At 39.5% G+C, this 25,224-nt stretch overlaps 1 protein-coding gene across 1 annotated transcript; it reads right to left on the bottom strand.

Moving 5' to 3' along the window:
• Positions 1 to 1,304: 1,304 nt before the first annotated feature.
• NMU (neuromedin U) lies at positions 1,305 to 19,632 on the bottom strand (the record flags this gene model as incomplete). The annotated part of the gene is made up of 9 exons (XM_081999376.1): positions 1,305 to 1,340; positions 3,943 to 3,996; positions 9,281 to 9,355; positions 11,382 to 11,432; positions 11,539 to 11,568; positions 12,090 to 12,149; positions 12,247 to 12,294; positions 16,109 to 16,167; positions 19,491 to 19,632. The coding sequence occupies 9 exons, from the start codon at positions 19,630 to 19,632 to the stop codon at positions 1,305 to 1,307; spliced, it is 555 nt and encodes a 184-aa protein (XP_081855502.1).
• Between the last annotated feature and the right edge of the window lie 5,592 nt (positions 19,633 to 25,224).

The raw sequence follows: 25,224 nt of genomic DNA, 5'->3' as shown, positions 1-25,224 counted from the left end.
TTTCAATTGGATTAAAATAAAGATATTTCTTCAAAACATGCAACTTGTTCAATTTCCTTTTGTTAAGGGAATAGAGATTCTAATTTTTTTTCAGCCAAGGAAACACTATTAACATTAAAGCTTTTTGAGGACTGCCAACTCCTTTATCATCAATGTCATTCCACAGGGCACCTGGAGAGCACTTATCTGGACCCTGCAGACTGCCAGAAGTCCACAGGCTACATTGAGGGAAATACAAGGGTGGAGAACATCATCCTAAAAACCAAACCGCACCTTTTGCTTGGCCTGCCTAGATAAGCTGTGACTTTAAGGACTGTACAAGTCACTTACAAGACTTACAAAATGCAATAGTCTACACTGCAAACATTCTCATTAAAATAAGTCTCTAACTGAGTGCCTTTATTTATAAGGGAAAATAAATGTACATAACACTTGTTAGAGGCAATGTCTGTTGCATGCACACACTGACTTTTTTACAGTTGCATTACACGCAGTTGTAAACACCATAACACTGGGAAACAAATAATCTTAATATGCTTTTAATATAATCAAGGAAGTAAAGAAACTTTTGAATTCTTAACAGAGTCTAGCTTAAGAACATTTACATTCTAGTGAGTTTAATTGTACATTAGTAACGAATAATTTTTGTAAGGAAAACAGTATGTCCATGTACTCAGCATTCCTGCAGCATTAGTTTTAGGTCAGGAATCTAAAATCCTGAAAAGATAAGAAAAAGCATTAGCTGCTGGCATGATATAACACTAAATACTTAAAATACAAAAGAGGTATAAAATATATTAGAAAAGACAGCATTATCACATTGGCATACTTTTTTATATCTCTCCAAATAGTTGAATGCTTTGAAATTAAATCCTGAAGTCTCTACTTAGTTTCAGTGTGAGGTTTTTTTACTGTGTAAGATTAGGAGATTACCCCCAGGATGTCAGTTTACTTCTCAGTGTGTGTTTGACAGGTAGTTGAATCAGTTCTTCCTGACACACACTTACCATCATTGGTAACGTTCCAAACTGTTTACAAATCTGGGATATTTTCCAATTGTTGCTGCCAGAAACACCTCTGTGTTCTCTGCTCTAGGAACTGAGCACCTACAACTTCTCTCCACTTCATCTGAAGATAACGTGAATTTAACACATCTGGGAGCAGTTTGGCTGTGGAAATCTAAGTTGACTACACAGTTAAAGGCTTTCTGAGACTACATCTCAGCATAAATATTGTGGCCTATTTGTATAAAAATAAACTCATTTATTGTAGATTGTGATTAAATGTATTAAATAAATACCTCCTTAGCGAAAATCCACTGATCTCCTTCCATTGCGTGGCTGAAAGACAAATATTCAATAAGCATTCTACAAAACCGAATGGTTTCAGTAACAAAGCCCCGCTCAACTTGGTATGTATAGAAATCAGTTAACTTCTCAGCTTTGTCAACATGATCATGAAAGATAAACCTGAGCCCAGTTATTGTTTAATGTATATTCACCTCTGGAGGAGAATTATACAGTGACTTTTACTACATATAGATTGAAGAATTAATCATGCCCATCTTGTATGATTTTATAAGGGGGAAAAAGCCACAAGAAGTCAGAGAGACCATTATCCCTCATTCTTTTTGCATTTTCTTAAAATGTGCTTTCAGATTATTGTTATTATTGCATTATGAATGTTTATTGCAATTAACTGTGGTGGTGCATCCCCCCCCCCAGCTCGATAAGCCTTGGCCTTGGAGCAGAGAGTTTGGTGGTTAAGGGCCCCTTGACTGTAGAAAGTGCTCTTCTGTAGATGAGAATAACTCACCATCCCCAGACAGCCTTGGAGCACGTCTTATCTAGCCGGGATTCAGGTGGATGAGTACCAGCTTCACTGGGATGTCAAGAATTCTAGCAATTGCCAGCAAATGATTTGTGGCAAGGATGGAAATACACTGATGCCTAAAGTCTATCATCTCCAAGTCCTATAAACAGTGGTCCCAAGCGAGACCATTTGATCTCTCCTGGACCGCAGCAGGCTGTGACCAGCATCTCCCTCTGAGTGGGACACCTCTCAGAGCCCATGAACCCTCAAGTTTGTGATCAACTCAGAGGCTCAGCTGATCACCCATTGAGCGATGAAAAGCATTCGATAGGAGTATTCCAGAGAATTTGAGGGGGGCATTTGAAGATACTTTTGTACATATTTATCTCTTTTCTTTATATCTCTTTAAGTGTCTGATCTTAGTATGTTGCTGTGATTTAATACTGTGATTTGTCTCAATATCATTAATCTTAGTAAGTTTTAGGTTAATTATATTACTAAGTTACACATGATTTGATATTGTGATTTATCTTAACAGTGTTAGTGAGTTTGTTTGCTGTCTTTTAAAGTTACACCAGGCACTACACCAGAATCCCCGACACCCTATTCCTTTAGTTATAAACCATTGACCAAGTCTGGGACTAGGAGTGGATTCAGCCACACCTAGACTCCTCCCTGAGAAGGAGTCTAGAAAGCAAGGGGGTCCACTCTGAACCTCGTGACTCAATGGGAGAGCATTCCTTTACTTTCCTTACCTAACCTTAGTCATAAACCACTGACCAAGTCTGGGACTACAGGTGGATTTTGGTCCACTCTGAACCTCATGACTCACAGGAGGGTCTCCCCTACTTTCTCTCCTCAATATACATATAAGACACATTAAACAAATTTGATCCACAAGCAAATCATTCCATTCTAATTGTAACTTGCTTTCTCTTTGTACACCTTTTCATGTTAAGTGAGTAATAGAGTGAACCTTGCCAACAAATTCTGTTAAGTTGTATGTTTTACAAATCTATATTAAAATCATTCACTTTCTGATATCTTTGGTGATAAGTCTTTAAGCAGCCCTACCACTCGTTCGTGACATTAACAAACAAATATATAAGTCACTCTCAATGTTTTTACTTTTAGACTGTGTTCTTTAACATAGGCAAAGAGTTTTTCTCTTTTCACTTGGTCATTTTCAGAAATATTTTGCACTACTGAGGGACTTGATACAATTTCTACTAAAGCTGATAGAAAATTTCTTATTGCACTTAATAGGGATTTGCTTTTTACTTTGGCATCATGAATGCACTGATGTTAATATTGCCCTTAACTTTGGTCTGTTGTTAGAACTCTAAAGATCAAAGCCTGATACATAAGAAATGTAACTGTACAAATTTGCTGTCTTTCCATTAGAATCATGGAATAATTTCGGTTGGAAAAGACCATTCGGATCATCAAGTCTAGCCACAGCCACTTTCTTATTTAAAGCTGTTAGACATTTTCTTATTTAAAGCTGTTACCCACTTTCTTATTTAAATAGAAAAAAAATATTAACCAAAATTGAGGGAGTTAATTATTAAGTCTGACTTGCCATCTTTAACTCACTCATTTTGTAAAATGGAGTAAAAAGGCTCTATTGCATTAAAGATGAATGGAGTAGTTTCATTCTTATGAGAATTTCTGTATCTGGTTTCTAACCCTACTGGCCAGAATACAAGGAAAACAGGATGGTCAGGCCCAGTAGCTGTTTTGATACAGGCTGTAAGCATGCCGTTGTATTTATACCACATGCAAATGCACCATGTTGAGCAATGCTTTAAAAGGATTGTCCAAGATGCCATATTTTCAAAAACTTTCTCTGAGAATTATATACATAATAACCAATGACTTATTAAGGCATAGCATGGTATCATGGATACACAAACATTAAGAGATGTACAAGAACTTCCTACTATGCCTTTATTTTAATCCAAGAAAATGGCTGGAGCAGATCTTGAGTAGTCCTACATAGTGGGATGCTCTTACTGAAAAAAGTATCCTCAGTCACAGTAATTCTTACTGTAATTCACTGGTCTCTCTACTTTCTGTTTTGTAACTCTTGTCATGAAACAAAAAGAAAAAAAGTCAAACAAGCCATACCCTGTAGAAAAAGTAGCCTCTGCTTTGAATCCCTCCAGGTCCTTGAAGTTCTTCCTGAAAAAAAGTATTTTAAATCATATCTACTCTTGTGAATTAATACATATAGAGAGGTTGTTTACATACATATTAGAAGTATTTCTTCAGTCCTACTATACAGTCTTGCCCCTTAAGGCATGCTTTATGTATTTTTCTCCATGTCAGTAACAAGAAGTTCATGTTGTCATGTAGAAATAGCAGAAAACATATGAATGAGGGCCAAATTCCACCTCAAGCTTTGACGCAGTTCAGACTGCTTTAGAATGGTACTAGTAATGATGAGCAGCCTTTGCCTTTGACTTTCCAGGTTTCATTACCCAGACCCAACCAGAGTGTCTTCATGATAGCCGAGTCTCTACAGACAAAACAGAGTTGATCTTTGCACCTCACAGAAGCACAACAAAGCAAAGCTTCAATATCAGAAATACTTGGGCTCCTCCCAGGAATGAGATCACAGACTGTTGCCAGAGGTGTATCATGATCGCCCCTCTCAGGTTAACTCCCAGAGAAAAGACCAGTGCTTATGATATTCTATCCTGCCCATGCTGCACACACTGAGAAACAACTCTCTACTGCTCCATACAGCAAGGCAGGGGGAACGAATGATGAAGAAAACAGAAATTCCATTTAAATGTAACAAGTACAAAGCATGAGGTATCCAATTGCTTTAACGAGTCCCTCATGATTAGACAACACATAAGCTTAATCACAGTATTTTCATTGCTTTTGTTAATATTAGATATATGAGTGAGGTGTCTGTCCTGCAGGTAGGGAGACAGGCCAATTGAAAAACAAAGTAGTTCAAATCTCGTGCTTACCAGAACATAAAATTTAAATGGAATTTATTTAAAAATGATGGGGTTTTCCAATCAAAACCTGGGGTCATGTGATCTCTTGGGTAATGATCATAACCTGACTTGTCACAGAAAGACATCACTTCATGCTCTATTCTAATGCTGTATCAACTGTTTAAAATGGGATGGCTCCCATAATTTCCAAACACAGGACTAGCTTCAATGAAGGGAAGCTTTCAAAGGAAGTAGGGTTTAAGCTACACATCATTTGTGAGTCTTGCTTGTCATTTTTACTTCAGTTCTTCAAGTATACCATGATACCCAGTTTTGTTGCTGTATGTAAAACATCGGGATGATTTTTATTTATATTGTTCACCTCATTGTAGCATTACCTGGTTTGAAATAACTCATCTCAGATCCATAATCCATTCAATACTATAGTTTTTTATACTTAAAAAGTCTAAAAAGATGTCCGTTAATGGAGTCTTGTACCTTGCCATCAGGGTGTCTTGTGATATTTATATTTCATTATTTTTCTACTTTTTCTATTCAAAGTGTCAACAAAAATAGAACCAGAAACAAAACAGGTAGTGTTTTAAGTTAAGGAAACTGATCTAGATCATAAAAGGAATCAAGAGTACAATTACTAATATAGAATTTTGATTTATGTCATTATGTCATTCTCTGCTTACAGCCAGACACTTCTTAAAGATGATGACAGTTCCCTTGTTTGGTTTCATGTCAGAAGGTTGGTATTAGAAAACAACTGAAGCCAAAATCTGTCTTCACTGTAACGTGCCTTCTAAACTTCCAAGTGTTTGGAGATGTTACAAAATAACTAACGCATGCTGTAGTGCACAAGCATGTATATTCACAAACCTGCATGTATGTATTTGTATACCGAAATGTATGTATTCATGAAAAAGTGTGTTTGTTTAGAGTTTAATGCCTCTCCTCTAAAAATTATCTTGTTCAATCTCTTAGATTGACTTGCCAACAAAGTGCTCTTGATTCTTCTAAGAACATATTATATCAGCCAAGATGGCGCTCAAGAGGGATCAAATTCATGACAAAATCTGGTGCCAGTCCAAACAGGGAAGAAAAAAGTAGACTTAATAGAGCATGTTACCTCCTTCACCCATCTACCTTTTCAGTTCCTTGTCTGGTTGGGGAGAGAGGTGGGTGTGTTTGTTTACAGCACGTTCTGGCTTTCTTTCCAGTATTTGGGCAGGGGGAGAAGAATGAGCAGCAAGCTAACCCTTCCTGAAGCACCTTCTCTGACACCAGTCAGATAGTCCACCCAAAGGTGGGCAGCCCACAGGAGCAGGGGGGCTTCCTGCTCCATGGGGCATTGGACCTCCTCTGCATATCTTAGGCAGGGTTGCTCTGATCCTCTGCTGGCTTTAAAGTTTACCTTTGCCATTTCCCCATCAGCCCATCTGGTAGAGTCTCTTGGTAAAATAGATTTATACCTTTCACACATTCAGGGAATAATTGCAGTACCTTTATTACTGATGGCAGGTTATTTCAGTGTTTTCTTAATTTTCTTATAAACTGGTATGGCCCTCAGGAATAATATTTAGAGAGGATTTTAAATGCTTACACTAAAATACACTGAAATCTGCCATATAAACAAATAAGATAAGCATAATATGAGTGAATTCCAAAGATTTATTATGACGTGAAAATAAATAGGGTGCATGCAAAAATACCAAAACCAAAAGAGTCTGCAAAGGAAATTGATTCCAGAAGATGCTAGTACTTTGTAAATGTCTGGTGTTTATGCACTGTACAGGAGTAAATAACACCTTTAACAAGGTGACTGGTATTCACAGCAGGAATTGAGAACAGGAAATAAAAAAAGTTTCTTTCTATAAAATGCAATTAAATTTAGAGCTGTTTTCATTGTTTCCTTAGATTTATATGAATATTTTAAAATGGCTATATTCTGTATGCGTTGGCCATGTCGTTACTTCACAATGCATAACATCACAACTGCAGATTAAAGACTACTACTTATCACAGTGCAGAATGGTTGGAATTCTAACTGTTGCTATTTGCATGTACCACTCGTTAAGAGTATGATAATACAAATAATAGGAGACAGATCTTTTAAAAATTAGCTACTTAAAAAGATGACTATGGAAACACATAATACTCATCATCATCCATTCATTTCCATTTTTAAAATCTGATAAAAATAAGGTACCTTACAAAAAGACACTTGATAAAATGTTTGCCTTTTGCCACAAAGTTATATCTGCCTGCTCTGGGCTCATTCCCAAACACTATAGAATTTTTTGTCTGTTTTTTTTTTTTTTAATTTCCTTTGGAAGAAATATTTCCAAACACTATCTTTAAAATTGACTTTTTATATCATTGTATGTTTGCACTTTATATCAGATAGCTAGGATACTTTTTAATTTTTTCCTAAGGATTTGTACAGTATGGACTTCGACGTTAAAAAAAGTCTAAATTTTATGTCACATGATGGCTTCACAGCTCTTAAACAGAAGCAATTTATTAAATTTCATTTGTGAGCTGTTATATGTATTACGACTCTCTTTAAATATATATAGAAAGACACATGATCTGACTGATAGACTTTGTAACATTTGATATTATTACTACTTGGCAAAATAACCTTATAGTTTCTTTTTTGAGCCCACTAAAAATAAAACTGCCACAGGGAGGCTGAAATATGTTGGAATATGCCAAATATGCTATGAATTTGAAGTTATTGTTTGGTAATTAATGTATTCTATTTCCACTAATTATGGCATCAACCTCAGTGGAAGTAAATTCAGGATGCTAAAGTATTCTAGCAAAGGACTATATTGGATTTAAAAGTCGGGTTTTTTCCACTTACAGCAATTTTGTGTTCTTGCAGTTGTGCTTTCCTTCCCATTCTTTGTCTTATTTGACATATATGTTCATTTAAAAGCACAAAGAACAATTCCAAGAATATTCTTTGCCTGTGTATAGGTCCAATAGCATAAATACAGTTCATGTCAACGTCACCACAGAAGGTAAATTTTTTCCCTGTATTTTCCTTTCAGATGTGTAATGGATTAAAATTTTCACAACAATTTTAGTCCATGAGTAGATGTACCAACTCTTTACGTTCTTATCTGTGGCCATGTTCTGTCACTGGCTAAGAAAAATGTGCCATTAGTTTTTACATAGTTCCTCCACATTTACAATGCAGTAGAAGCGTAGGAAAAATAAGCATAGAGTTAAAAACAGTCTCCTCATTGCTCAGTAAGGAATCATTCCCTTTTTCCCTTCCCCATGCAAGTCACAATTGCATAGACTTCTGTGATGCCTTCTCTTGGTTGTTACCTCTTTGCCTGTACTTTAATACGTGTGTATAATATTGAGATGGGATTTAAATAGTGACACGGTAATGTTTTCTGTTGTGCTTTCCATCCTGTTCCTAGTGATTCAGGGCATACAGCTGAGATTATACAGTGATCCGAAGATAGGGGTAGATAATATTACCAACCCCAACCACGGCCAGATGAAAGCTGACATACATAATCATAGGATTAAGAGTTCATTGAAAATGTGGGAATTAACAACACAGCTTTTATCTGGATTAATAAAGGAAGAGTCCTACTTGTGGGGATGCCACTGTCCGAGTTCTAAATACCATCTATGTATACCCATTTTAACTTGCGTATCAGTGAATATAAGGAATCGTATCAATTAATCTAAGAAGTCATCGTAAAACAGGAAGAAGCTGTGTCCTAGATTTTGGTATACTTTATTATACAGGAATCTTCAGTACTCTCCTAGAGAAAGATTCTTATATATTAGCCTGCATTTTTCTCTTCTCTCCATAGCTCCGTGAAGGAGATGGACATTAGTATCCATCTGCTTTTTGATTTTTTAAATTTGTAATTGTTTTTGCAGGAAATACACCCAAATGTTACGATATTTTGGAAACAGTGGGGCTATTTCTCTTGATGTGAGATTTTTGTTCCAAAACACACTACTTTTCTATGGGAAATTAATTCCACAGAGAACTTATCTGCACCTTAAGTTAAACAGTAAAATTGCCTATGAATTCCTTGGAAATTCTTAGTGTTATAAGTCATAAATAATATACATTGAAGGAGTAGATATGGTTTGAATCCCGGACAGGGGAAAAAAAGAACCCCGCTAGAAAATATAATTTAACTGCAATAGAAAGGTACAGATAAATTTGAAAGTATTTTTCTTTTTATAAAAGAATAAATACATAGGCTCTACCATTGTTCTGTGTTATGCGTATATTAATTCAGCGTTTTTTGGTTTTAAATGTTAAATATCAGCAGGATTATTTTTCGCTAATCTAAGTATAGAAAAAACCCTCATATTTCTAATGAAATACACTAGTGTGATATTAAATCTTGAAAATAAAAGTTGTTATGAGCAGAAAGGTCTACGAGGACATTTTTAGAAGAGCTACTGAATCACAAGGTGTGATTCACGCATGCATGCATGCAGAGTTTAAGTTTACATACGTCCACTTTGTATCTCTTCAGTCTTCTCTCATTGAGCTGGGGAACGAGTTGCAGCAAAGGGTGCAGGACAGACGACTGAGAGGACACGAACACAGACACATGAGCAACAATGAAATTTGGACTTCATGATGCAAAAAAGGTCTCTTCCCGCGGTATTGGCTTATGGACCAAACACGCACCAAAAAAGGACTAAAGATGTTAGTTGAGAAACTTATTTTTTGAACACTCTGACTTGATAGCAGGTACCAACACTTACATTTACACTATGAATGTGACTCAGGCAGCAATGGAGGGAAAAGCTATGCGTCCTCTCCTTTACTCATTGACAGCTCAGAACTGTTTACAGGCTTCTTGCCCAGGCAATTGCAATTATTCAGACTTTGATCAACCTCTGTGAGTGGTACAGAAAACATTTCCACATGCTACCCTTACTACAATTATCTGCTATGGAAGTTAGCAGCTTCAATCTCTGTTGTACTGAAAAGTGCATTTTACTTCGAAGTAACTTAAATCACAGCAAGATTTTTTTTTTTTTTTTTTTTTTTTTTTGCTAGAAAACAATTTGCAGGAGGCATCCATTCTCAACTGAAATTTGCAACCGTGGCACCGGTCACTCTGCCTAAGAGATAAGCTCCAATCCTGAAATTCCTTGTGTTCAACAAGACTTTACGCTTGCAGACAGCCTGGCTAAGGACACTGGCATTGTGTGCAGTGTAAGTGGCAAAACACAGCCATGTGGGCTTGTGGTTCATAGTGAGAAATAAAGTAGAAAAACCCATGTTCCATCAACCAACTTAAACCTTCAACTCATGTAAACATAATTTAAAAAAATAATGCATTTTTGATGCAATACTTCTTACCAAAGTAATACAACAAAGAGAAATATAATATATGGAATAACTAGAGTTACCAAAGTGATAATGTACTTAGTAGGTGGAATGAACTTGCCTATTCGGCGCCAATTTTGCACTGTCTACTAAGGTAGGCAATGTGGTGTCGTAATATCTAAAAAAGTAGAGTCTGATGTGAGTGGAGCAGTTAGAAGGCAACCCAGCTGGACACCTGGGCTCTGTCTTGCAGTCAGTAGAGAGAGGTTAATAAAGCCAAAGAATGATGGAGCTCACCTAAGTTAGTATCTCTGAAAACTGGGCTAGAAAACAGTCCACAGAACAGTTAAACCAGAAGAAGTGAGAAAACAGTAATCCCTGGGGGCAGGCCGGGGCAAAGGTATTCAGGATGGGGACAAAGGCGGATGCAGCAACCTCTTAAGCAGGAACAGCAGCTCATTTCACTGTGCCACTAAAACCTCCAGAGCAGCTCTATCATGAAAACACTGGCCACAGTATCAGCAATATCACTTTCTAGGAAATATACCACATATTTCTGAAGAATTGTAAAGAACAAGGCAAAAATGGACATTATCATATAAGAATGATTGTTAAGAAATGAGAAAACACGAATCTGTTTAACTTTCTCAAAATCCTGTGCTGCACAGAAAAACAACATAGATGCACAGAAAGAACAGATTATGGCTGCACTTTAAAAGCAAGAATGGATAACATGCAGTTTCTTTGTTGGTTTATGAGAATATTTTTATAGCAACAATACTAGGCTATTTTTAAAATAATATTTTTCATTTGAAACATCATCCAAAGTCTGAATGAGACTTAAATACTATTTTGCCTGATACATATTTATGACATGCACAAGTAAACAAATACAATTTAATTAATAATTAATTAAAAACCATTAAGAGTTCTTAATATTTACGGTCATGTTCTAAACTTCTATAAATTTGCATTATTCCACTGCATATGTTATGTTCCAGTACCAGAAACAAGCATTTGATCTTATACTTAAATGTTGTAATGACAAGATTAAGATGCAGCTGAGATTCCATGATTGATTGGTCAGTTTTTTGCACAGCTGGACAGTATTGATAATTCTCTCTCATGTTACTAAAACACAATCTATGTCTTAAACATGAAACTGTCAGTCCTGAGCTTGCTATACAGTTGGAGAGACTGTTGCAGAAAGGACCATTACCTTGGTTTTACGTACAAGCGCACATGTACTCACAAGGAGGTGCTTTGCCACTTACCATGATGTCTGAGTTGCCTGAGTCATGAGTCTTAGAATAATGAAATAAGAACTGTTCAAAAAAATTAAAAGTGGGGTTTTACTACAAAAGAGGGCAAGGGTGTTATGATTTTCTTGACAATTTTAATGTGATCATAAAACATACATGGAAATCTTACCCTTTTGGTGTTGTCTTTTTCATCTAAAACCTGTAGAAATAATAATCAGTAGAGAAACTTTTATTTGTTAAAAAAAAAAGAAAAATTGACAATTTTGATTACATCATAAACTTTTCAGTACCGGGTTGGAATATTGTCCTTCCTTGACATGTCTTTGCTTATCAATGTAATTACTCTTTTCAGACCCTGTAGCGAGCATTGATTACTCTCCAGTATAAAGGGTCAATAACTATATATCCTTTATATATCCCTAGATTCTCCTAAGTAAATTTCTTTCTCCATTGAGAGCTCATCGTTTTTCTAATCTAGAGCACTAAAACACCTGAAACCTTGTATCCAACCTGGAGACTATTTTCCAAAAATTGGAGTCTCTACAATTAACTTTAATAGGTGTTAGGTTAGGACACATAGCATTTCAGAGTAAGAACTGACAGTATTACTTCCAGCACTGAATGATGCTTCAGATACTGGGTCCTCAGAATTCACTGGAGACACTGGCACACTGAGGGATCAGGCTTCAGAAATGCTAAGTAGTCTTTCATGTGTGTTACCTGTGGTTTCTGGAGAAATCCCATGACCAAAAAACAAAGTTCTTCCAGCGCAGTGGACGCCTAATGCAAAGAAAACATGATTGCAGGTATCACACTTCCAATCCTGCTGCATATAGCAAATAATATCAAAATGAAAAGTAACCTCTGTCTGACTCACCAGGGTCTGAGGATCTGTGGACAGGTAGGCAGAACATGCATCGTCTATCTGTAAAAGTTCACACAGTCCTTTTTTAAGAAGTCAGATTAGTAAAAACAAGTGAAATACGTGTATTTTCAGAAACAGTTCAGTGCAACTAAAGGCATGGCAAGCTTGTCCACTTTTAGGAATCCTTATAGGTATGTTCATGAAATATTTTGCATTCAAGGGGGAAAAAAAGCCCTTAACCATATGAAAGAAAATTATACTTGCTTGATTTGAACAAATACATACATATCCATGTCCTTTATTCTCTTATCTGCCCCATTTGCCTCTTATTTGTTACTTTCTCAGACTAAGTCATATTTTAAATCATGATTTTAAGCATCTGGGGTACGGACTATGAACTTAAATCTCTTCTGTGATATCTTTGGATTATACAAAACTGCAAAAAAAATGACAAAACTAAAGCAAGGGATTCTATGAGCAGTCCTCAAACACAACTTTTCCAACTGGATTCCAGCATCCTGCGGGTGTATGACATACACATCTCTGAGTGATTATATGTGCCAGCACACCTTATGCATGCCAGGCAATTTGTGTTGAGTCACCAACCAGCCAGTATCCAAGGTTTGCACTGATTCCTTTGGCAAATGAGGAGTGTTAGAAGATTATGTTTAAAGGAGGTGGTTCCCAAATCACAGTACTAGTAAGAGATGTGTTAAATACATTTCAAGGGATCTAAACTCAAAGAGCACTGTGGAAGAGTTCATTGTTGATGAACGTAGACACGTCAGCACAGAATGGAATGTGACACACAGATACAAAACCAAAACAAATAATTTACAAACCAAGACCAAGAAGTCTCAGCTCCCATTTCATCTGGGTCAAAACAAATGTCCATTTAGCTCTACATCTTGTCCCCAAAAAAGGCCAAATGTTGACAGCCAGGGAAGAGCCTAAGAGAAGACCAGTTGTTGAGTAAAACCCATGCTCTCCAACCGTCAGGAATCTGTGGTGCAAGCATTTTGAGTCAGAAATAGGTCCTTTGTAATAAAAACTCTGTGGATTTCTGTGCTGTGAATTTGACCACTCACTCTCTGAACCTTTTAGCACCCACAGCGTCCTGTGACAAGGGTTTCTTAAACACTGTGTGAAATACCACTTCTGTTTGTCTTGATCAGTATTTTCAAAGCTATCTCCATTCAGTGCTATCACAAGCTTGTCTTGGAAGAAGTAATGAATAAGTGATTCCTATCCATCCTCTCCCTACTGTTCATGACTTTGTGTAGACAATTCGTAACATCCTCATTCTGTTGTCTCTTTTCCAAGATGAAAGAATCCCATACTACTGAATCATTTTTAGCAGAGTTATTAATCAGGCAGGGAGAAGAAATGGAATAAAGGACATTCAAATTCATGGAAATAATATTACCAGTGCTGAAATCTCAAAGTATTCTATAAGGAAAAGAAAAAAAAAAAATCTCTGGTACTCCAACTGAAGCTGCACAGTTTAATAATAATGAAAAAAAAAGAGGCTTAACTTTTCATTATGTAACTTTAAAATTGTACCAATAGCAACCTGCATTGGTATGCACCATTTCTTCCGCTGAATATTTAATAATGTTATCTAGATGCCAGAAAGTTTTGCCAATCATCTAGCTCATAGACTGCATTAAAAATGTTTCTTTTTAAATAAAGAGTAGAAAATATAATGGGTCTTATGATTTTATTATAGGTAAAAAGCCCTAAACAGCACTCTTTAGCAATGAAAACATTAAATGAAAAAGCAATAAACAAACAATGCATATTTGAGTACTTTGAGACAAAGATGATTCATTTCTCTAGAGACAATCTACGAGAAAGCATTAGCAGAGATAGTGGGAAAGCTAATAACTCACAGAATTCCCCTTTCAAATAGTTTTTGTTGGTAACACATCCTCCCCGTTCTCTTTTCCCTTTATCTTGTGTTTGTTTGTCTCTGGGTATATTAATTCAGCTTCGCTACTTTCAGAGTAAGGAAACATAAATGGAGAAATCAGCAGTGAAGGAGGTAAACTAAGCTGAAGTCATTTTGGAAGCCTATGTTTAAAATTTACTGTGTCTTCTTGTCGAGGGAGTTTTTGTCCTTGTTTTTTATTGGTTTATTTGCTTGTTTTGTAGCCGGAGGTGACTATTAGAGAACCACCATAATTCAGTAACAGGACAAGCCAGAGACTGCTTTGTGTTGGACAGAGTGCAAGGCAAGGTCTCTCTCAGCTAAAACCTGCATGGACAAAGCAAGGGCTGAGAAAAAGCCACAGTTCCTGTTAATTCCTTCTCAGAAAATAGAAATAAAATTTTAATTCTCAGTGATTTGCTCTCCTATCTGAGAAATGCGGCCTGAAGGTGGGAGCTTGTGAGTTGTTTGGGGTTGGTGAAATAACATAAAGAAACAAAAGGATGCGAGAGACAAGTAAAGGAACACAACACTTATTTATGGAGTTCCCGTATTTATAAACTCAGAGTCATTCCTGGAATATACTGGATTAATTTAGAGGCAGGGCTTTTCCTGAATGACCCAGTAATAAAGTAACAAACAGGGAAGAACTGATTCTTTTCACTCCAAGAAACTTTGGTGAACTAGTATGATTCTGTAATCAGGTTGATTCAGGGTATATACATATGCATCTAATTCTCCCTCTCCAGTCCTGCATTTTTCCTGTTATAACAGTAAGTTTTATATCACTTATGTTACATAATAAATTCCATCTCAAATTATCTTATGCATACTTTTTTGTTCATTCAAATCAATGGAAACTTTGCCTACAGTTGGCATAGGGACAAATCCTGTGTTACAACTAGCAAATCTTAGCAATAAATGCAGAAATGTATAAAATAACATTTTTTAATCCAGAATGTAAATAACTCATTTTCATTAACTCCTTAAGGCTATCAGGACCGACCTTCCCCCAAAAAACACTTTTTCTCACGCGATAAATTTCTCCAGGGCTTGTTCAAGTGCCAGTCTAGAAATACGTTGGCATTTGAGTCAACACTTCCAAAATAAGCTAAGGGGAGCCGACAGTAAGGGAAGCGTCTCCTGTAATGGTCTCAATAGGAAGAAATTTACACTCTGCATCTGTACCCCTGGTGAGTCACTTGCTTTCTAACATTATCAGAAGCTACAGAATTAAATGTCAACAGAATATTTGAAGGTTACAGCAATGCCAGGGCACGCAAGTTGCAAGCGAAACTCTGCGTGTGATGCCCTGACGCTCCATCTGTTCCAAAAGGGCGGGGAAGAGCCCATGTTAACACACGTGTCACATCCTAGAGCCGAAAAAACTGTTCATTTCAAAGACGGGAGTGGAAGTTATGATAACGAGCAGTAGCAAAATGTTAGAGGGGCTAATTGACACGGTACATTATCCTTTATCTAGTAAATTGACAGGCTCATGTAGGATTAAATACAGTGTCCCAGCCCTGTGTCCAGAACAGAAGAAGCAAGAGGTAAGACTGAACGAGCTGAAACTATTCCTGCATATCATGTACAGACTATAACAATACCTGACGGGACATTGTTTCTTCCAGGCACAGTGGCTGCCTGGTCATAGGCAGTTAAATTACAACTGCTATCAAACGTAGCTTCTCCATTGAGCCAAGACAGTCTTTTTCCCCAGTGACATCTCAACGCCCAACCTCAACATACTCCTGGAGCAACTGTTCAGAAAATCTGGAATATGAGATGTTTCGCCTCTTCACTGATGTTGGGATAGGAAAGCTACAGGAGAAGCATGACTGGAAGAAGCACCTGAACTCTGGAGAGCGAGGTGTGACTGTAGGAAGGATGGACACAGAAGGAGTGGAGTATAGCATACGGCAGTGTACAGGTGATACTTACCTCTTTCCACAGCTGCAAATCCTGACCTGTCTCGAGTGCTTGGGATGGCATTGGTGCACCTGGAAGCACAAACCATGCTTAGCAACGCTGTACAGCAAAGGCCATTTTTACAAGTAACCCATTTGAATAAAATCTCTGACCACGATATGATACCTAGCACACTTATTAACTGCAAGGTCTGAGAGCTGCGTGGCCCAAGGAAGTCTGTAGCCCCAGGTGTTGTAGGGTTTGTCCAGTAGTTTCTGCCTGCTCTTCATTAGCACCACAGCAGGAGGCTCCTTCACGAGCTCGGGGCAGATACAGACACTCACATCTCCCAGCGATAAGCAGTGTAGAAGTTACTCAGCTTTCACCAGGGGGTCAGCTGGCATTAGTCTGTTCTCAGCGATAAGCAGCCGGCAAGAAACTTTGTGGGGCAGCTCTTGAATGCTACGACCTGCTCAGGAAAACACACTCCAGTGCCTGCAGCCTCCAGCTTTCCGAGAACTCCGCTCACCTCCAGCGCATGCGTTGCAAGTTGAGAATCTGGATCCGACCTCTTGCTTTGTTGTGTCTTACAGTTCAACAATTAAACGTGTGCCATGTAACGTACACTTGCATATGGATGCTACCTGTGGTATGAACATGGTGTTTTTGAGAAGGTGGTACACATGTAACTGGCTTTGTTTCCCCTGTCTGGTGTATGTGATGGGGAACAGCTCAGTGCCTTAGAGGACTGAATGTGTTACTGATTGCATAAAGCTGCAGTGACGCCGTGCCTGGCGTGGGGGCAGCTCCTTTCTCCGTCTCTGCCCACCCAGAGACCTGGAAGTCCCTGTCTCTGGGTCCCTCACAACCCAGCACCCAGAATATCCCCCTTCCCACGTTGTTATTTTATCTGGCATTATATTTCCTAATAACAACATATTGTCAGGGCCTCTGTAAACGATAGAAATGAGCATCACTGAATTGTGAGTACACCAGACACCACGCAAGCATATCTGTGTGGGGATGTGTTGTAACTCACCTGGGAGAGAGATTGGTGCCGGAGAGGGTGGTGCTTTATCTGTATGGTCCTAGGGCTGCAGGAAACCCTGAGAAGTCACCTAATTTATCCCCCTGCCCAAAGTCGCTGCCTGTGAGCTGTAACTGACAGTTTATATACCGTTCTGAAAGACCACAGATTAATACAGATTTTATAACCTCCCAGGCAGTCTATAATTACCTGTGGTCACACTTCTTTCAAATACTCAAACCAAATAAAACAAGAAAGAGGTGAAGGTAGACTTAGCTAGAATGGCCAAGTGAGCAGGGTATGAATGCCCATCATCTCCACTTGTTTTATAAGTACCACTAATAACAATAATTTCAACAGTAGTTTCAGGCATTAAGGGTAAGATTTAAAAAATATGTTTTGGTACTGGCACAGGCTTGAGGTAGCTGATTATTCTGGATGCTTGTTTTCCCCGAAAAAGAATGTAGAAGTGGCATGTTCTTTAAATCTCTGAGAGGTTCACATAATAGCAAGACTTCTTTCCAATGAATAATCTGCTTTTTGGATGATTATTTCAGTTCAAAAAAAACCTTCAAATACATTAAAGGTGCTACATTTCTCTTATTTTATTTTCTAATATTAAATTAGTTTATTCAAATAGGAGTATTGCCTGGGACTGGTATCCTGGTTGCAAAGGGTGGAACTGGACAACACTTCAAATCAACACACTTTCCCCATTAAATCTTTGCCTGCCCACCTCTGAACACTTCTGCCATTGCCTGGTTCCCAAGGCTTTCCAGGGGGAGCAGAAGAAATCCAGTAGCCTGTCTTTACAGGCTTTTCTTAGGGCAGCAGGCAAGAAAGCCTGAATATTACAGCTTGGGGTGGTTTGGGGGGGGGGCGGGTGGTGGGGGTTTTTTTTGCCTGGAGCATAAACTTTTGGACAAAGGAGGTGTAATTATTTCACCAGCTCATTAAGTTCCCTTAACCTTTCGCCATTTATTCACAAAACTCTTACTTCACGTGCAATCCCGTCTGTTTTGTGCTCACACGTAGGGCTATGTGCCCCCCAGTACTGAGCGGTGCCCCTCCATCACCCCACCCAGAACAGTGCTGCAGCCCATAGAGTTCACTCATTTACACACACATTTACACACAATGGAACACACAGAGAAAGAGTAAGTTGTCTTGTAATATACACAAAATTTCTATAGGGGGAAGAAAAAAAAAAAACCAAACCAAAAAAAGGGTGCTATTGAGGAAAGCAATCCTCTTCAAAAGGAACATGGAGGAGGAAATCCTTGCACAGAATTGACACTTGCCATGACATATTTCTTCTTTTATCCTTCAATTCTGCCAACTTCTAAAGACTCAACTTCTTCCAAGGCAGCAGAATGCCAGCTGCACAGTTTCAGTCACTTTTCAACCTGGGATTCACTTCTTAAATCTTCTCTTCCCTGCACTGCTCCCCCCACACAAGCTCCTGGCAATCATTTCTGTAATTACAACGACAAAATACTGTGTGCCATTGCTCTTCCTCGCCCTCCTTTTCCTTCCCTCCCTTCTTCCACATCTCCAGAATTTATTTTTAACAGAATATTCAGTATACTGTGCTTAGATTTCTTTGATTCTTGATATTAAAAAACCACAACAAATCAGAACAAAAACTGGTTGTTTACTGCTGAAAGTAACTCACACACACATAATACAAACAAAGCAGAAATACTCTTTGCACAACAACTTATTTTGTGACGTTACTTCACAAGGTATAAGTAGTTAATCTATTGTATTCTATTTTCCTGCTCCAGATAGAGTAGAATAGAGTAGAAAGTGTGTTTTGTTAAAAAGCCCATTAGCTGTGCTCGTTTCACAAACACTCCCTGCTACAGAAATAGCGACTTGCAGGTGTAAGAAAACATTTCAGATTAAATCAAGGTAACGAAGCTCTACGCCTGAAGCAGCTCTAACCTTTCCCACTTAACCCCACCTCCAGGGATTCCTCATGCAATAAATATTGCTTTAGGTTCGGCTAAGTGACCTCTGGAGGGTCCTAAATTTTCCTACAACTCTGCGATACGCCTCTTTTCTTTAGCTTTTAAATCAGAGCAAATTATATTTAAAATTAAATCCCTTCTAACAAAAGCCACTTCCCCAAGTTGCGGGAGCGTAGGTTTGCCAGGACGGGGTAATCCTGCCGGGATACAAGAGAAACACCCCCAAAAACCAAGCCCTGAAACCGTGCCCGGCAGCGGCAGCCGCCTGCGCACCGCCGCGCCTCTCCCAGCCCCGCCGGGCGCCTTGCGGCCCCTCGCAAGGCTGGCCGGCTGCTGGGGTCACCCCCCCTCCCAAAAAAAAGGGAATTGCAGGTCTGGCAGTGCGGGAAGGGGTTGCGAGGGGGATGCTCCTCACCTTTGCAAGCAGACATCGAGGAGGCGAGGAGGAGGAGAAGGAAGAGCAGCGGGGACCCCGGCAGCGCCCCGCCGTCCCCTGCCTTCCTCGGGCAGCGCTGGGGAGGGGCTGCGGGGGGCTGCTGGTGGCAGAGGTTCCCCATGCCCGCGGCGTCCCCCGCGCTGCCGCCCTGCCAGCCGCTGTGCTGGGCATGCCCTCGCTCCCTCCCCGAACTCCTTAAATCCCCCTGACACGTGGACGAACGGCAGCCTGACTCAGGGAGGGCGCGTCAGCCGCCCTGCCCGCTTCCCCACCGGCCACCCTTCCCCGGGCAGCTGGTGACTCAGCCCCACTCCCACCCCGAGGGGCAGATCCACGCGTAACCCTTGCTGAGGCGGTGAGTGCCCCAGCTTGGCAGCAAAGCGAGGGTCCGGGCAGGCCGCGGGCCCTTTATCAAACCCTCTTCGTGAGAAAATTCCATGTTTTAAGCAGCACCTTTAAAACGCTCCGGTAGCAGCTGTGAAGGCTGGTGCAAAAGGCGCTGCCTCTCCCTTGCCCTGCTCTGCGGTTCGGAGTGATGACATGGTGGTGGCAACGGGGAGCGTTCACACGCTGTCCGATACCAGTGAGGAGGGGAGAAGAGGCGTGATTTAAAATGGGGAAATCTCACGCAGATTTGCCCCCAACTAGCTGAACCTGGGAGTTAAAACCCATTGAGCTTGCGCGTGGGGAGAGGCCGTCAGTGGCTGGGACACGGGGCTCTGAGTTTGTGCACCCATCTGCCCAGGGACTCGCAGATCGAAGGCTTTTCTGGAGGACTCCCCTCTGCAGGGGTGTGACCGATTCCAGACTTTCCACATGCCTTAAATACACACACACAAAATGCCACACCATGAAACAGAACGTGGTAACACGGTGATATCTGGGGATTAAAATCCTAGTACAGCGCTTAGCAAGGCATTTTACCTCAGCTACAGACCTTGTTCCCAGTTGTTATTCACGCCTGTAAATAGCCAAGGCAACTACATTATAAGATACTCAAAAGCACACAGACCCCAAATCTCTAAAGACACTGGGCAGCTTAGGCCAGCCACCCCCGACACACAGCGAGCCCCGGCTTACCAGACCTGCCACCCGAGCCTGGGGGTGCCGAGCCAGCCCGCGATGCCCACGCCCGGCAGGATGCTCGGGCTGGGGCTGGCCGGCTCCGCACGCCCAGGCCAGCAGCAGGGTCTGGCTTTCTCCACAGGCACCTGTCTGACTCCGCTCCCTCACCGTGTCCTCTGGGAAGACCCTGCCCAGCTGAGGCGCGGCTCCAACACTAAGACGCTACGGAGAGCGTTTCAGGGCAGCATCTCCCAGTTTAGTCCAGCTTTATGATTAAGTTCCCATTTTTTTTCCCATTCACTCCTCTCTTTTTGCTTGGTTGCTTTTTTCTGACTTTCACGGGAAATACCAATATTTCAATACAATATCAGATATTATTATCTTCCAAAACAGTTCTTTTTGACCACTTCAGTGGGTTTTGATGGGGGGTGAGTGATGGGGGGTGGAGTAAAGCTCCCTGATGAGAGCGGTAGGTGTTACTGTGAAACAAAAGACAACTTTGATTTATAACCGTACATTGCTGTCTGCTCTTTGCCCTTAACCTTATCAGTTGTATGTGCTACAAATCGTGTGCTGCCACTGTGAGCACTTTGACAGGCCATCAAAATTTTGAAAGCTTTGCCAAGCAGCATGCCAAGATGCTATAAAATTCTCAAAAGTAATAGAAGGATCTTCTCTATCAGATTCAGTAGCAAAGTTTCCCTTGATATGACTGGGGACAGAGTAAGTTCTTGTGTCAATGGAAACCATTACATAAATTAAAGCAGCATGTATTTTGTATGTATTACTGTATTTATATCTACCCAATTAAAAGAGTTGTTTTAAAATAATCCATGTCAAGAAATTGAAATTTGTTCTAGTTTCTGTTAATAAAACCAGAAGACATTTATTTAGAGGACATTATCATAAATGGAAAGTCATCAGCACTGAAAGGTATCTTCCTAGTCTATCTTGATTTGAATACGTGAATCAGTGTCCTGAGCCTTGGCCTGAGGAAGGATTTAATTTGTTATGCATTTTAACTAATACCTTCTTGTTAAATATTTAATAGATTGTGAAATAAAATACAGTATTTTATAATTTGAGAGTTAAATACCTGTAAACATTCTACACCTGTTGAATGATGCAAAGTGTTTTAAGAACAGTGAAAAAAAATACATCTTTAATTAAACTTTCTTTTCAGTTGAAAGAGTTCTGATTAGCCCAGAAATCGCATTGTTGTGATATCTCTTTTAACACTGCAAACTAAAAAATTTTGCTGAGTCCACTTGCACAGAAACATATTAAAAGAGATTTTGAAGGTGATGAGAAAGATTTCCAGGTAGAAAAATTCTGAGCTTCCATTTAGCAGAAAAAAACCCATTTAATACTTCTCTCTATGCCTGGATTTGTATTACCCTGTAATCTCTCATCTGCAAAAGCAGTAACCGTTACACATGCAGTTCTATTTGCACGCCAAGTTACATTATCTGAATCCTAGCAGGCTACAGTCTTCCAGTACTTCCAACCCAGCGTGAGCTGCATTTCATTTTAGATTATGCCTTTTTACTAAGAACATCCGAGTAGTTTTGCATTTCCTGCTATATGCGTAAGGTAAACTGATTTGGGCATAACTGTAATCCTCCTAATGATATACTAGAAAAAACAATATAACTTTTAACAAAAATGTCTATTTGCATTAAGCCCAAATTCGAGTTTGTACCAAGACAATATTTCTACTGAAATCTGTGCAAATTTTGACTGAGCAAGTTCTCCAAGCTTGAAATCTCAGTTCATAGGAGGTTTACATAGCTTATGTTGCTCACCTTTATGCAAGGAACTCACTGAAATGCGAGTGAGCGTTCTTGTAAACAGGAGAAAAAATACATCTTTCTCTGTTGTGTCTGTTTTTGTTTCGTTTAATTGCTTGGTGAAATTAATGTTACGCTATTGCAGGAACAAAGCACATCCTCATTAAACGAACAGCTTGGAGGATGTTTTGGATGCTGTAATTAGCTGCTTTGAAATATTTATGTTCTTCCTAATGTTGCTTGAATAAATGTTAATTATGGCTAGTGGAAAGGAAATCAAACAGCTGAGTATGTGAAATCATCATCTTTTCTGTCTTCAGTGAAGGCAAGGTCAGGAGGTACGTCACTGAATCCACTCACTCGCTGCGTACATGCACACAGCATCTGTGAAGAGGTCAATGCATACTGTTTTTTCTGTGACTTTAATTTAATAAAAATGATGAGAAATCATTCCACCTACATCTGAACTTAAGCGCTAGGAGAGTTTTTATCTGTACTGCACTTTCGTTGCCAAAATATTCCAAACTGACTGGAGAGTGCTTGGGATGGGCCAGTGTAGGCAAGTGTACTGATGTCTCTTACAACTCCAGATGGGTCCATCAATATCTCTTCTCCTTCTGTGCAATGAACAAGTTGCGTACATGGATTTTCTTCTTACTTGTTTATTTTCTAGAGAATTAAACTTTGTGGAGGTAATTCTCAATAATTAATTAATGCCTGCTTAGATATTGCACTTTTTCAAGGTATTCTCTCTATATATTACTGACTAATAATGCATAGAAAGCTTGTGTCAGAACAGAAAAAGATTCATGAAGAAAAGTCACTGGAGACTCCATTCAAGAATCAGCATCTCTGAATGAGCTTTTGTTAGTGTCGACTTAACCCCAAAAGATATACACTCAATAGAAGTCTCTAGGGATATCTCCCTACAAATAAGAAGCAAACAACAAAACCCAAGCCAGATAAGGCATGATAGGCCCTGTATTTTCTCAGAATATTCTTATTTAACCCAAGATAATGCCTCAGCTCTCCCTTTATGAATAAGTAAAATTTAAATGACCTTAGAAGCCTCTAATGAACCCGTGAGGGGAACTTGTCTGAACTACTGGAAATGAGCACAGAAACCCCAGCCCCTGGGCTGAAAGAGGACTCCACTAGGGAACAGTGATGGGACTGATTGCAGCAAATGTTCAGGGCTCCCTTCAAAAGTCCCAGAATATTTTGTATAAAAATTCCTTACCTAAAAGAGACATGGCTGAGCTCATTAATGACTAAAGAAAATTTGCCCAACAGACAACAGTGACCAAATTCAGCAAAAACATAATAATATTTCCAAAATAATGGGTATCTGTTTAAATTAGGGCTGTATTTGGCTCACTATGTGTAGTGAGCCTGAAGTCTCCTGGTCACAGACAAGCAGCATGGGCACAAACTGCATAATGCCTCATTCCTCTGGCTTGGAAGGAATCGTTAGAGGAAGAATAAGAGATCTCTGAGTTGCACTTCTTCATCGTTTCTAGTCTCAGCAGAAAGGTCCATGTTCCTATGTGAGCAGGATGAGGAGAAAAATAACCCTTACTGTACCTATGCAGCAACAGGCAATGTACTAGCCACCATCACATAGCAAAGAGAGACCAGAATCACCATGGATGCTTCTACGTGAACACCGTCTCACTTCTCAGTGAGGAAAACCTCAAGATAAAAACGATTACTCGGCCTTTGCGCAAGCCCCTCGTGCTCCCACGTGGGGATTACTGCAGTTATGAACCCCCTGCTCCTTCCAGAAGAACATGCAGAGAACTGTAGTAAGTTCAGTGCAAGGTCAGTTTGACAAGACTGGGAGTCTTCATCACGGAAAGCTGCAACTTAGAGAGGGATACAAGATAGCTCTATAAACATATATGTATATATGAACAATGTGAAAAAAAAGTTGACAAATTACTTTTAACTAATTCTTACAACATGACCTGGAAGCCACGACTCCGTATCTCATTTCTTATATCCTGAGATGTTTCTGAATCAGTCCCATGGAAATAAAAAGCTCTGCGTTCCATTAGAGATCCCTTGCCTAGTCCATGGTATTTAATCTCCACCTTTGGAGTAAGCAGATTTCATAAGAAATACACCCAGCAGAAAGGTGTCATTTTTATGGACTTCCAGTTGTTTTAGAGGTAGAACTGGTCACAGATGATGAATCTTTCTCACCCTGTTTACACCATTTTCTAATTTTTCCACTAGCATGCCTCATTAATTCTATACAAAACATGGGACTTGAAACAGAATGGTTTATTTTTGTGATATCTCTTTTAATACTGCAAACTAAAAAATTTTAGTTTTTAAAAAAATGTAAAAAGTTTACATAAAAGCACCTCCTTTTATGAAGTCCTGATGATTGTAGCAAAAAAAGGGTAAAAAACCCAATAACCCATAACAATAATTAAATATTATTCAATATTATTCAAATTAATAACAATTCAAAATAATCATCTGCTATCATTACTACGTAAGAGGTATGGTCATATAAATTACCAGGGGAGGTATCTTGCTTGACCTGCCATTTACAAACAGAGAAGGACTGGTGGGAGATGTGGTGGTCGGAGGCCGTCTTGGGCTGAGCGAGCATGACATTCTCAGTTGTGAGGGAAGTAAGGAGCGGGGCCAGCAAAACCGCTACCATGGACTTCTGGAGGGCAGACTTTGGCCTGTTCAGGTCACTGGTTGAGAGAGTCCCTTGGGAGACAGTCCTGAAGGACAAAGGGGTCCAGAAAGGCTGGACAGTCTTCAAGAAGGAAATCTTGAAGGCGCAGGAGCAGGCGGTCCCCATTGTGCCGTAAGAAGAGCTGGTGGGGAAGGCGACC

Source organism: Phaethon aethereus (genome assembly GCF_964289735.1).
Source record: "Phaethon aethereus genome assembly, chromosome: 4".
NCBI lineage: Eukaryota > Metazoa > Chordata > Aves > Phaethontiformes > Phaethontidae > Phaethon > Phaethon aethereus.
This window is presented reverse-complemented; position numbering and strand designations above follow the sequence as displayed.